General features: G+C 39.2%; 3 protein-coding genes across 3 annotated transcripts; 2 read left to right on the top strand and 1 right to left on the bottom strand.

Moving 5' to 3' along the window:
* Positions 1–158: 158 nt before the first annotated feature.
* On the top strand, positions 159–3,556 carry BATDEDRAFT_17496 (uncharacterized protein; the record flags this gene model as incomplete). The annotated part of the gene is made up of 12 exons (XM_006680958.1): positions 159–336; positions 501–585; positions 765–1,001; positions 1,108–1,155; positions 1,244–1,493; positions 1,566–1,923; positions 1,995–2,076; positions 2,158–2,247; positions 2,334–2,576; positions 2,677–2,878; positions 2,992–3,120; positions 3,251–3,556. 12 exons carry the CDS (start codon positions 159–161, stop codon positions 3,446–3,448), a joined length of 2,100 nt encoding a protein of 699 aa, XP_006681021.1. The 3' UTR covers positions 3,449–3,556.
* Positions 3,557–3,625: 69 nt separating this feature from the next.
* Positions 3,626–4,542, bottom strand: BATDEDRAFT_91018 (uncharacterized protein; the record flags this gene model as incomplete). Its single annotated transcript, XM_006681154.1, has 6 exons — positions 3,626–3,726; positions 3,814–3,823; positions 3,914–3,953; positions 4,070–4,105; positions 4,248–4,285; positions 4,438–4,542. 6 exons carry the CDS (start codon positions 4,540–4,542, stop codon positions 3,626–3,628), a joined length of 330 nt encoding a protein of 109 aa, XP_006681217.1.
* A 6,732-nt stretch (positions 4,543–11,274) lies between these two features.
* Positions 11,275–13,363, top strand: BATDEDRAFT_90813 (CDP-diacylglycerol--glycerol-3-phosphate 3-phosphatidyltransferase). Its single transcript, XM_006681215.1, has 6 exons — positions 11,275–11,384; positions 11,473–11,544; positions 11,667–11,947; positions 12,138–12,618; positions 12,698–13,009; positions 13,080–13,363. Exons 1-6 carry the CDS (start codon positions 11,286–11,288, stop codon positions 13,191–13,193), a joined length of 1,359 nt encoding a protein of 452 aa, XP_006681278.1. The 5' UTR covers positions 11,275–11,285; the 3' UTR covers positions 13,194–13,363.
* The last annotated feature ends 69 nt before the right edge of the window (positions 13,364–13,432 follow it).

Below are 13,432 nucleotides of genomic sequence, written 5' to 3'. Positions count from 1 at the left end.
ATAGCCAAATCTGATGGTTTTTATTGCTCTATACTTGACTAATTCATGCAAATCAACTGTCACTAATCAACGTGACAATAATTTTATCAAGAAATCGCATCAACACTTTATCTGGAACAAGTGTATTGCATTAAACCCAAAAAACCATCAGTGTTACTATGCCTGCATACATTACATTAGCAACATGTTCACTGAACCAGTGGGCTCTTGATTTTTCAGGAAACTATACTAGAATTCAAGAAAGCATTGATCAGGCCAAAGCCGCTGGTGCCTGTTATCGTCTTGGTCCCGAACTCGAGATTCCTGGCTATGGATGCAACGATCACTTTCTTGAAGGTGGGATTATACATGTACATGAATGCAGTTGATTACTGTAACTTTAGCTATTATATGGCACTTGATTGTCGCCAAATCACTCCACTTTATAAATGCATCATGTTTGTCTTGGAATCATTCAACACTGATATCTTGTCAATTAAATAAACGATTCAACTTGATAGCTGATACACACCAGCACTCATGGGAGGTGCTTGCTAAATTATTGGAAAACCCACAGAATGTTGGAATTACTTGTGATGTTGGCATGTGAGTAGATTTTATTCCTATTGCATAGGATCTGGAGTACAATATATCTTTGTGTTGGTGATGCTCATGAAACTAATGATGAAAATATAATTGGGTTTTAAACTATATTGACTGTTGTTAATATTCGTGCTGCGCCATTATATATATGATTCAAATGAATCTTTAATTGGCACATATAGGCCAGTAATGCAGCGAGGTATTCTATACAATTGCAGGGTTATATTTCGTGACCACACTATTGTGATGATCCGTCCAAAGATGTTCATGGCAAATGACGGCAACTACCGAGAAATACGATGGTTCACGCCATGGTCTGAATATAAAAAACTTGATCAACTGTGCCTTCCCAAGATCATTTCAAAACTCAACGGACAAACGAGTGCTCCATTTGGAGATGGAGTTGTGGCATTTTCAGAGTTTGTATTTTTTGCACTAGTTTAAACCGAGATTGATACATTCGCCATGTATTTGTTGCTGACACTCCATTTACTGGCCTATTTTACACGTAACATTGCAATCTAGTGCAGTAATTGGCACAGAGATATGCGAGGAACTGTTTACACCGCATAGGTAGGTCTACTGAGTTATAATGCAGTACAATATTTTGTGACAAGACATTTAATCTAAACAGTGGTGCTGATCATGCACTTTGACACAGTCCACATGTGCAAATGTCTTTGGATGGTGTTGAAATATTTACAAACGGCAGTGCAAGTCATCATGAGTTTTGTAAACTTGAACAACGTGTACAGCTCATCAAAAGTGCTACTGAAAAGTGCGGGGGTATCTATCTGTACTCAAATCAGAAAGGATGCGATGGAGAGCGTGTATACTATGATGGATGTCCTTTGATTGTGCTGAACGGCGATGTTGTTGCACAAGGTGCTCAATTTTCATTGGCGGAAGTGGTGCGTAGCTGTATGGCGTTGTAGAATAGTTGCATGTTGAAATTAAAAGTTCTGGTTTTAATTGGTTATTAGGAGGTGATCACAGCAACGGTGGATCTTGATGATGTGCGTGCATACAGATCTGGGCTGGTTAGCCGCTCTTTGCAAGCTGCATCGATCAAGGAGCACTTTCCAGTCGTTCATCTAGACGTGTGTCTGACAAGCGAGTCGATTTTTAATGGAAAGTCGCTTGCTCAACCATGCTCTGTAAAATATCATAGCCCGTCTGAAGAAATCCGGCTTGGTCCTGCGTGTTGGCTTTGGGACTATTTGCGTCGAACACAGTCAGGCGGCTATTTTCTTCCACTTAGTGGTGGTATTGATAGCTGCTCGTCTGCTTTGATAGTGTTTTCCATGTGCGAGCTTGTTCATGCACGTCTTGATTGTTCAGGTATGTTTTGATAGTCAATGGTGTTGTTAGCCACATATGGCCAGATATTTTGAAATAATACCATGATTTAGATAAAAAGGTGATTCAAGATCTTGAAGCCATTGTGGGTGCCAGTATTGATACAAGCAGCATGTCGCCATCCAAGATCTGTGGGTATGTAAACATGCCATATTGACTGTTGATATTGGCCAGCAATGAACGCTATAATGTTAACTGGTTTTGAATTGCATCCAGATTACTGTTGCACACATGCTATATGGGAACGATCAATTCAAGTAATGCTACACGAGACCGGGCTGCTATTTTAGCCAAGCGTATTGGCAGGTATTCCAACAAATTTGTTGTATTGTGCAGATGGTGCTGGATAATTGTATTAACAATCTATTCAAAATACCATGGGCACGTATAAGTTGGCATCTGTCCATCAATATTGATGCAGGTGTGGATGCTATTATGGGCATATTTCAACTAGCAACAGGCACATCACCCAAGTTTCATGTACATGGAGGTTCAGTGCGAGAAAACATTGCTCTTCAAAACATCCAGGCTCGTTTGAGAATGGTGATAGCGTATCTATTTGCACAGTTGCTTCCATGGACTCGTGATCGTCGGTCATCTCTACTTGTTCTTGGCAGTGCTAATGTGGATGAAATGTAGGCATCAAACTTTTATTTTCCAATGCAATTTAATCGGTGGATGTCGATGGTACATCGATCCAAGCGTTTGATAACTTACTTTGGAGTGTGGATACAGGCTAAGGGGCTATTTGACCAAATATGATTGCTCGAGCGCGGATTTGAATCCACTTGGTGGTATCAGTAAAGTCGATCTTGTCGAGTTTGTCAAGCACATGGCAGAATCAGTGCCTGAATTGGATATTTTGAGCGAATTTGTCAGTGCACCTCCTACTGCAGAGCTTGAACCCATTACTTTGCAACACGTTCAAACAGATGAGGTATGTTTTCATTGATGGATGGAATACATTCGTGTAGGCTATATTTGGTGCTTGCATTTCCTGTATGCATCGTCGGCTAAAGTGTGCTGACGCTTTTTTGTTGAATCTTGCAGGATGATATGGGAATGTCATACAAAGATCTGTCAGTATTTGGTACGCTTCGCAAAATATCAAAAATGGGACCTGTTTCAATGTTCCAGCGACTTCTTCACGATTGGGGTAGCATGTTTTCTCCAACAGAGGTATACAGCATATACCAGTTGATTGATATCTGAAAGGCGTTTAGAAAAGCTAATGCACATTTCAATATTTATATTTGCCAACACTAAATATCCCAAATGATGTCAATTCAATATCAATCTCGTCGAGTAGATTGCTGCAAAAGTCAAGCGCATGTTTTTTTTCTACTCCATCAACCGGCACAAGGCAACCATTATGCCACCAGCCTATCACATGTCCAGCTATTCTGCAGATGATAACCGTTTCGATATGCGTCCATTCCTGTACAATGCTTCATGGAAGTGGCAGTTTGAGAAAATAGATGACAAGGCAAAGTATGCACAAGAGTGAATACAAAATAGTTCATTCTGTGATATTCGTTTGCTGCTACATTAAACAATGTTTCTCAACACCAGAATAACTATCAAGATTTTCAAAGTACAAATAATAAAATATGAGTACTAGAATATGGCATTATATGGATAAATAGACTCGTGTTTTGAAACGACCGACAGACGTTGGTCAAATTCAGTATATACCTGAATCTCCTCGTAAAAACATTTTGGAAATGAAACGATCCTTGTTCACTGGCTTTGCCTTTTTGATTCCTTTTCCGGTTTGTGGAGTTTCTATTCGATAAATACACCTGTTAGCAAATATATGCCATGCAACTGTATAACAATGTCCATTGAGAATTGCTCATCTAAAATATATACCTGTCCACATCTATATTCAATACAGTAGAATTAGTTTGGGTAATCTCTACATATTCGTATCTGATACATTAAATCAACATTGTGATGAGTATACACTGACCTCCTTCACATTCTCCAACACCATATTACAATGCCGATCGCTGTTATCCAAGTAGAATCAATGTTAGTTGGACATGAAAACATGGACTCAGTCTACTGAAACAACCAAGTATATATGTGTATAATAGATGCATATTATGCCAAGACGGGCACTTACAAAGCTTTGACTCGGGCCAATAGCTTGCGATTGTTTCTAATCATAACACAATTACATGAGTATCACATCCATCTGACAAACATATCAATGCTACCATCCGACAGCTTTGGTGTATTGACTACAAATACATCAGCACAGAAAACACAATGGCAAGTTGTTATCCACAATATGATCATACCGACAGACCACCAGCACTTGCGAGCTATTCTTGACTGCCTAGATTCCATTATAACCCATTAAGCCATGTGAGTAGGCCAGACTGATTCAATCATATATCATGTAGTTGCATATCATCTGAAAATATATGCTTATAAATAATCCAGTAGATATATCAGAAAGCGAATCGTTAAGCAATGGCCATTTCCAACCTGTGTGAGGATTGAAAGTGGGCCAGTCTGGAACTCGGCCTCTTCCAAGGCCTGCAGTTCTATCTCGCTCATCTCGCTTTTTGATTTTTGAGTTGTGGTAGCCATCTCTAGCGTATATGGATGTATCAATGCTAGGCTAGATCCTAATAACTGATCAAATCACTCCGACAGTTTTTAAAAGTTGAAAATCAAATACAAATTGCTTTAAATTCACCAATTCAAGTTTGCAAAATAACCAACAAGAATTCTGCAATCGAGTAACAAGACTTTGACATGAATAAACTGTCCATAATACAGTCAATTTATTAGTGTCAAATAGTATTCAACTGTAAAGTCTCGAGTTTATTTTTGAATTCAAAATTGTAAATCTGACAATTCAAGACCAACACAAACAAAACCCTAATTACTATTTCAGATCTTTACCAACTCATCCACGTTGCATGCCATTGACTCGAAAACAAATGTGTATTCAACCAACTGGTAATATCTCGACGTGTGTCATGATTATTTCAATTATACTATTGGTCATGCACATACCAGTTTAGTATTTTCTATTCATCCAGCCAGTCAAAAATAAATCAATCGCATCAGTGGTTACATTTAGAAAACACAACACATAGTGGATTCACACTTTATTCTGCCTCATCTGTATCATAATACAGCATACATCTCGACAAATCTTGAAACAGCAACTCATCACATTCTTCACAACCTGACAAAATATTCAGTACAACAGCCATCACTGAGATCCTTGTGGTGAGGTTGCTTGTACAGCTACAATATACGGCGTGGCCTGTTGTGCACTCGGCGATGTTGGTGGTAGCTGCGTATTCTGCGGATCTTGTATACCATATTGAACATAGGGTGATTGCATATACATCTGAGGTGCGTGGCCTTGCATCATCATCTGATGCTGCTCATATGTAGGATACTCTACACTACCCGAACTGGGTCCACCACCTGTCGTGTTCGGTACACCTGCCATGTCTGACGGCATTGTACCGCCAACTATCATGACTGGCGCGCCATACTGCACTGCTTCGCCAGGACTCGAAACCCAGCCCATAGGCGGCATTGGTGGCTGATGAGAATATCCCATCACTGCTCCTGAAAGTTTATCAAATCATTGTATTAGTCAACACGCTAACCAGCGCTCGTGGTCACTTCAAACATTAACCATTCACCACAAACTGTTCATATCACTGATATCAACTTACCGGCTGGGTGCATTCCTGGCATAAACCCATATTGAGGATGCATTCCATACATCATTGCTGGTGCTGGCATTCCTGGATGAACCATTGATGGATTATACATGACACCATGTGGCATATACTGGTATCCAATCACAAAGTCATCCCAAATAACATTTCAAATGTGCGATGCCATTCAAACAATCAACACAAATATCAGTATACTTGAATCTCAAACAATCAACACCATACAAAATAGCACTGACCATTGGATCATACTGAGGCTGTGGTGGATATGGACCTGCTCCAGAATAAAACTCACCACCTATCTGATGAGCATCATAATGCCCAGCTAATAATACAGCCAAATAGCATCAGAATATATACACTTTACATTCCAATTCAAATCACTCAACATACATGGAGCATATTTCTGATATGGCTTTCCTTGATATGGCTTGGTATGCATCCGTGCATTGGGTGTCCCGTTTGACTTTCCGCCACGTCTGTTGGGATAATTAAAATTCTGATTCCATCAGACTCGCCATGTCAGTAACGTGCTATATGCATTCAGATAGACAAATGTCCCATTACGTTCCGACACGCTTACCTTTGGATCTGATGTTGGTTTTACACCAGACACTGCTGGTGGCTTTGCATTAGATACTGTTGTTGGCGTAAATTCAGAGGCCGATACATTAAACTTGAATGTAGATTTGGATGTCGACGTCATACTGGTGCCATTGGACGGAGTCTCTGACACTGTTGATACTTTGTCGCTTATATCTTCATCCTTGGACAATCGTGCATTCTCAGACACTGATTCTTGTGATATTGATTGCTTTCTTGGCAAACCCGTTTCACTCTTTGGTTCCTTTGTTGATGCACTGGTCTGTGTGGATTGTGGTTTTAAACTGGCTGACACGACTGTTTTTGGAGTTGGCGTGTGACTGTTGGCACAACTTGACAGTGGTTGCTTTGGAACCTTTACATTCGATTGTGCTGATGCAGTCACATCAGGCTTGGCTGATCCAGTGACGCATGCAGTAGGGTGTGTATTGAGCTTGGTTTCAGCATTTGTCTTGCAAGTCGTGGCTAATGATGCACTTGGATTACTTTGACTATCGTGTGGTGTATTCGACGTGGTATCTGATACGACAGGATTAGGTTCTGATTTGGATACTGCCAAATGCTTGACAGATTCTACATTTGCCTTGACATCTGCTGTGTTTTTCTGAGACACCAATGCATTTTGTGTCGATGGATTCTTTTTGATGTCATTTGATGGCGTACCTGATGTTGCATTTTTAGTATGTGCATCCGACGCAGCATTACGATTGTTGGTTTTACAACTGGCACGGTCACTGCTGGTTTCCGGTTTGTCTGATTTGTTTGATTTGTCTTGCAAGAGTTGCGACTGTTCTATGTTGTTCGACTCTTTCTTGGCATCCATATGTAGAATGCATTTGATATCTTCAGGCATTGGTGTTTGCAGTTTGAAACTGTTTCCAAACTTTTTAAGATCGTCCAAAAGCCCGCCTTGTTTGGTTCGATGAATTTGCTCTCTTCGAACCTGCCATTGTTTTCGCTCACCTCCAGCAAACTCTGAAAATAGTTTTTGTACTGTCACTGTAGGATCTGGCGTAGATTGTGGTGCATGACTATGTCGTGCATTCTTTTCAACAATACTGGCAAATGTAGTTCCAGTTCCAGCTGTAGACTGTGGTGCATTCTTTTCAGCAATACTGGCAAATGTGGCTCCGACTGTAGACTGTTTGTGTGTTGATGCTGGTGCGACAGTTGACCGCCACGATGTATTTGTAGGTTTCCTATTGCCTTGGGTTACATTTCTCAAAACAGATGAATACCTATATCGGTGCAGTTGATATTAGCTGATCTGTATGCATAACCAACAGTACACTTGATGTATTTGTGTACTAATATTGATTGACACACCTGTCTTCTTCATCCATTGTGCTATCAGTTGGACAAAATCCGCGTTCTTCTGCCACATGTAGATTACGAGTTGGTGCCTACAAACAGTTGAACAACAAGTCAAACAAGTCAATTTCAATGACAATTTACCAGAACATTGAACTCAACAACAACAACATTATTCAACATTGAACCCAACAACAACATTATCCAACAACAACAACAAAATATGCCACGCGTAATCAAAGCGATTCATAGTTCCGACTCGTCCACTTACTCGTTCAATCTCGGCTGCAATACGTGCTGCTTCGGCCTCTCGCTTAGAAAATCCTGGCAAACTCTTGTCTACTACCGTGGTATACATGTGTTCATCAAAATCAGTGGTTACACCAAACAGTCGTTTATTCGTAGCAAACTGGTCCCAAGTTCCTGACTTTGGCACATCTACCAATTAACAGTCAGTTCATTACCAAACATTGTCAACCAATACAACTGATCGATATCCATCACTGACTCATCTCACCTTCTAAACCTGTCATGCTTTGTTCATTGGCATTATCTGATGTCCATTTGGTCAGATTACGGTAGCGATGCTCACCTGCTCCACCCGATATCGCCGTATCTGTTTTAAAGTGATGAGACACTTTGGTCCGTGGTGGACGAGCTGTCTCAAACGAGGCTGCTGTAATCGATACCACATCTGCTCCACGAATGTTGAGTTGTGCAATGGCTCGACCTGTTCCTTTGCTATGAAGCACCCGTTTTCTCGCTTGTCGTAGACTGACTGACAAATCAACTGGATCTACAGTGTGGCAGATACCCTCAACCTCACTTCCATCTAATGTGGTCACCAGAGTCTTTACGCCCTGTTCATTGCAGATTCAATCAGTAAATATTCACATATCTCTGCAGTTCCACTCTCGACAAACACCATTGGACACTATCGTCACTTACCACAAGTTGCAGCACTGCGTTGAGTGCTCGTTCTTTTGCGCTCATTTTGGCGGATGGACTTTTCTGTGTCGAGTTTGTGCGAGATCCATTTGTCTTTGCTGCTGCAACTGATACTGCAGGCGTCATTGAGTCTGACACTGCCATCACTGGAGGTCCTGCACTCCATGCATTTGCTTTGGTTGCTTTCCTAATCCAATACATGCCAATTAAAATCAATATTGTTTGACAAGATTCAGTGACAATCTGGTCGCTTCGTGTACTTGACATTCTACTGCATAGTGTATACTTGATCGTATATAGATAGTCTACCATAAAACAATCACTTACGGTATTTGTGGAGTTGGGCCCGACACATTTGAAGAAGGTCGAGTTTGGGTCTGAGGTTGTGAACGCATTGCATTCGATGTCGGAGTCTGTGATTTGTGTTGAGTGGTTCCCATTGGTGTCGATATCGAACCACTAAAAGGACCTGTTGTTTTTGTCGGAGAAGGTTTACGACCCATTGTTGGAATTTATCAAATATATATAACTGATAGTAAGATTGCAGTAGCAACGGCCTTGATAGATTCGATCTGCACGACGATATGAAATGGATTCACCATGACGATATGAGTAGGTTCGTCATGACAATATGTGTAGGTTCGTCATGACAATATTTGTAGGTTTGTCATGACAATATTCGTAAATTCGCCATGACAATCCAAAGCCAGTCGATTGATATACAATAAAAAGGATTAGAATCATCAAAACCATGACTGTTTTACAGCAGTATTCTAATCAACTGCCCACTATGGTTTATATAGCAGTCCATATTGTATTTGGACAAAGTCATCCATTGATATCATACCAAACAACCGACGTGGATTGTATCCATATGGGATGATCTTATTGGGACTCAACCCGACACAGTCTAGGGTTTGCATGTCGTCTGTTACGTTGGTTACGGATAACAAATAACTGTATGCTAATAATTGCTAGATCGGTAAATGATATACACAAACACTTCTTAATGCTCATTGCATCACCATATATACTGATTTTTCAATACCAAACTGCAAGATTCTATCAAATAAAAACACCAATCTATTGTCCAAACCAAGGAATTCGATTCAATCAGGTCATATATAACGGATACTACAATATATTACCTTCTATATAGCAGAATACAGTTCCTTGAGCTTTCCTGCAGTGGAAGATGGTGCGGCTATTGCCCAGAATATAACGTTGATATCAATATAGTTTCTGCACGTTTGAAGGCGCAGAAATTTAAAATCAACCCAACGCGCCGAGTCACGTGGATATGGATGTCATTTGCATTGCGTGTTATTGCTCACGAACAAGTCAAATGTAATGTCTTGGTAATAAACTGTTTCACTTGGATTGATTATATCACACATGTCACTTGTATTGACTGCATTGACTGTATTATCACTTGTGTAACTTGTATCACTTGTCTCGTGTTCAAATCTTGTCCATGTTGTTGATGTGATCATCTCGATTGTATCAAGTGTCCATTTGGTGTTGTTTACTTTCAACTCTATCGTGTGGATATGGATCTGGTGTTGTTTTATTACCGTTTATTTTCAACTCAATCGTGTAGATATCATCATGGTAGTACCATTTCAAAGTATGCGATCCCATCACTGATTTTCAAACTATAGGCCACTGATCTAGTATTTAATATGCATTGACATGACAAGTGGTTGCATCATGCAATCCATACCACTTTATTCATATATTGCTGATGGATCATGTACGTTGTTCAGATCTGATTGGTTGAAGGATATGCCATGACTCAGTTGACTAGATTTAAGCAAGTCGTGATACAGCCTTGGTTGATTACAGGATGTGTTCAAACAGCATTACTTGTTCAAGTATCAATATGGGTTGATGGATTTAGCTGTTATCAGTATCAGCTCTGCAAGTCAAACGTGGTTACTGTTTTTGAATTGATAATCTTGTCGAGTATTTCAATTGGGTCAAAGGGTTTATTTTAATAAAGCAGTTCAATGCTACATTCGCAGACAATCTAAACTATTGATACTGCGGGTGTTGATGACTGAGCAAACTACAAACACTGCAGTGCACCTGCCAACAATTTGACACTAAACTATAGTTTAGTCCAGGATCAGTTTATTAAAATTGAAACTGTTCGAGTTTCTGGCATTTAAGTTTCTTGAGCGTATCAATCGACTTTTTTGTTGCCAAATTACAGCAGTGAGTTATAATTACATGAATGTTGTATTGAGTTTGATGCTTGCAACAATATTTTGATTGTTGGATTTGGTAATCAGCGTAGTTTTATCAAGTTTTGATTTTTTAAATGCTATAGCCATATTCGCGTAAATTGAATCACTTGTATCTTGCTTTGAAATGAATAATAATCAACCATTTGTTCCACTTTTTGTAATCATACATTGCACGACCACCAGATTTATTGATTGTAATTCATATATTGGGGTTGACTATTTTGATTTTTTCAAACTCATTTGCTGCATTTTAAAGACAGATACGTTTGCGATCTAGTCCAAGAGAACAAAGATTGAACGTATTGGGAATGCTACTATACATGACCATCACAGAGTATTTGTAAAAAAGAATTGAAGTTTGGACAAGTATCAAAGATGTGCTGAAACTGCTTTGAACATTTGCTCAGATAATATCCAGTAAATTTAGACCAATCATTTCACAAGACTGGTCGATTGTGAATTTTGGCCCTTTTCTTGGTACTTCATTTTACGTGAATACAGTTGTAATTGGATATAAATGGTTACAGACATAGCAAGTTGCTTGCCATTGTTTCCCGTTAGTCATGATTTTATTGATATTATTAATGAGCCAGCTCAGTTTAGAGAAGCTTTGAAAGTAGGACCAATTACTTTTATTCATTGTGATTTGGCTGTTTCCAACTATTAACTGCCCGGTTTATTGGCATTTTGTTGACTTTACATAGAAAGGTATCGAAACTGCCCGCAGTAGAATTGTCTTGGCCTCTCTTTATATTGGCACAACTGAGACTGATTTAGTGAGCACATATTGAACGCATGCCTGAGTTTATTCAACTGCATTCAATTATTCTCTTGACTTGAACTCTGATGCTGACTAATCTTGTTTTTAAATATCATGAATCTTGTGGAATTATTCAAGATTGAAGAATTACGCATGGCTTTACAATCCAATTCTCAGCTTCGTTTGATTGTATTGGTTGACTATTTTCGAGGAAGCCGAATAGAAGGTAATGGCAAGAGCACAGTTAATTTACTCGAGCCATTGCGCGATCTCTATCCTAATCAAGTACAGATCTCCTTGTACAAGTCACCTGCAGCAAAACGGAAATGGATGGGGATTGTACCACAACGATTCAATGAGATTTTTGGTTTACAACACATCAAGGCATATGTATTTGATGACGATGTTTTGATTAGTGGGTAAGTTGAATCAATTTACAAATGTGTATTGTTTAGACACATCACAATTAGTACTACATTTTAAACAAAAGATTACAAATTCAATTTAATTGTTGTAATAATGCACCAATATGCTATATCTACACACTATTTTTGAAAACCGCCTGTGATACTTTGAATATACAGATTCCTAACCCTATTAAATCAATAGTGCCAATATTAGTAAGGACTACTTTACAAATCGACAGGATAGATATGTTTTGTTTCGAAAGGCTGGAGACATGGCATTATATTTTACCGAGCTTATCCAAACTCTCGCTAATTTAAGTGAAGCTTCTTTAAAAATCTCCGAATCCCGCAAGGAGTATCTTGATCGAGTTCACAACACTCTCGAGTCTTTTTCAGCAGTCTGGCTAAAAAAAACCCAGATTTTTAGAAATCAGTTTAATACTATTTTCAAAGACAATTTGACGGATTCAGATGGTTGTACTTTTGCTGCCCCAGCACTACAACTTGGATGTGTTGGAATTCGATACGACCAAAAGGCGATGCTATGTGCTTTAAGCCTTGCGCGTGAGGCTCCAGACTATCATATATCGATTGCAAGTGGTTATCTTAATTTTCCCAGTGTATATCGCGATGTTTTATACCAATCCAAGTCTGATATTGAAGTACTATGCTCTTCACCTCAAGTATGTATTTATTCCAAATGTTTTATGTTTGAAAATTGACTATACTATCATCAATCTTGCTTACATGCATTTTATCCAGGCAAATGGATTCTTTAATTCTCGAGGCATTTCAAAATTTGTTCCGGCTGCATATAGCTATCTCGAGTGGCTTTTTGGTCAGGAGTTTTCCAAACGCAACAAATGGGCTTTGGTACGAATTTTTGAATTTTACCGAGCAGATTGGACTTGGCACGCAAAAGGCTTGTGGATGTATCAACATGCAGATCCACAAAGTCCGTATGTTACTACCATTGGTTCATCAAATATGAACCAGCGATCTCTAGAGCTTGATATGGAAGCTCAAGTCTATCTTTTTACAAGAAACAGTCTTGTACGCACACGTTTCAATCAGGTAGGCAATGTTGATTGCTTTATTTTTAAGCACCTATATGATATCTTGGCATTTAACTCGTTATTTTTAGAATTTTGCACATTTACAATCCTATACAAAAAATGTGCAACTTGAGACAATACGGAATAGACGTGTTCCTACACTTGTTAAATTTTGTGCAAGAATGCTACGAACAATGTTTTAGATATACAAAACGTGTGGAGTGTTTATTGAAGATTATCCAAATTGGACTTTTCCTGAGTGTGTTTAAACTGGCTATTCTGTATATCACTTTGTTGGGGAGCTGTTACTGGTGGGTGGGATGAAAGCTGTACTGGAAAATGAATATTCGTCGATGTGTTGTTGTTTTTAAGATTTCCAGAAGATGCAGAGTTTATATGTGTATTGGACGAAGAGCCAGCGTTTATATAAGGTCGTACATGG

The sequence above is a fragment of the Batrachochytrium dendrobatidis genome (assembly GCF_000203795.2).
Source record: "Batrachochytrium dendrobatidis JAM81 unplaced genomic scaffold BATDEscaffold_11, whole genome shotgun sequence".
NCBI classification, from domain to species: domain Eukaryota; kingdom Fungi; phylum Chytridiomycota; class Chytridiomycetes; order Rhizophydiales; genus Batrachochytrium; species Batrachochytrium dendrobatidis.
Note: the sequence above shows the minus strand (reverse complement) of the source record. Positions and strands in the feature narration are given on the sequence as shown.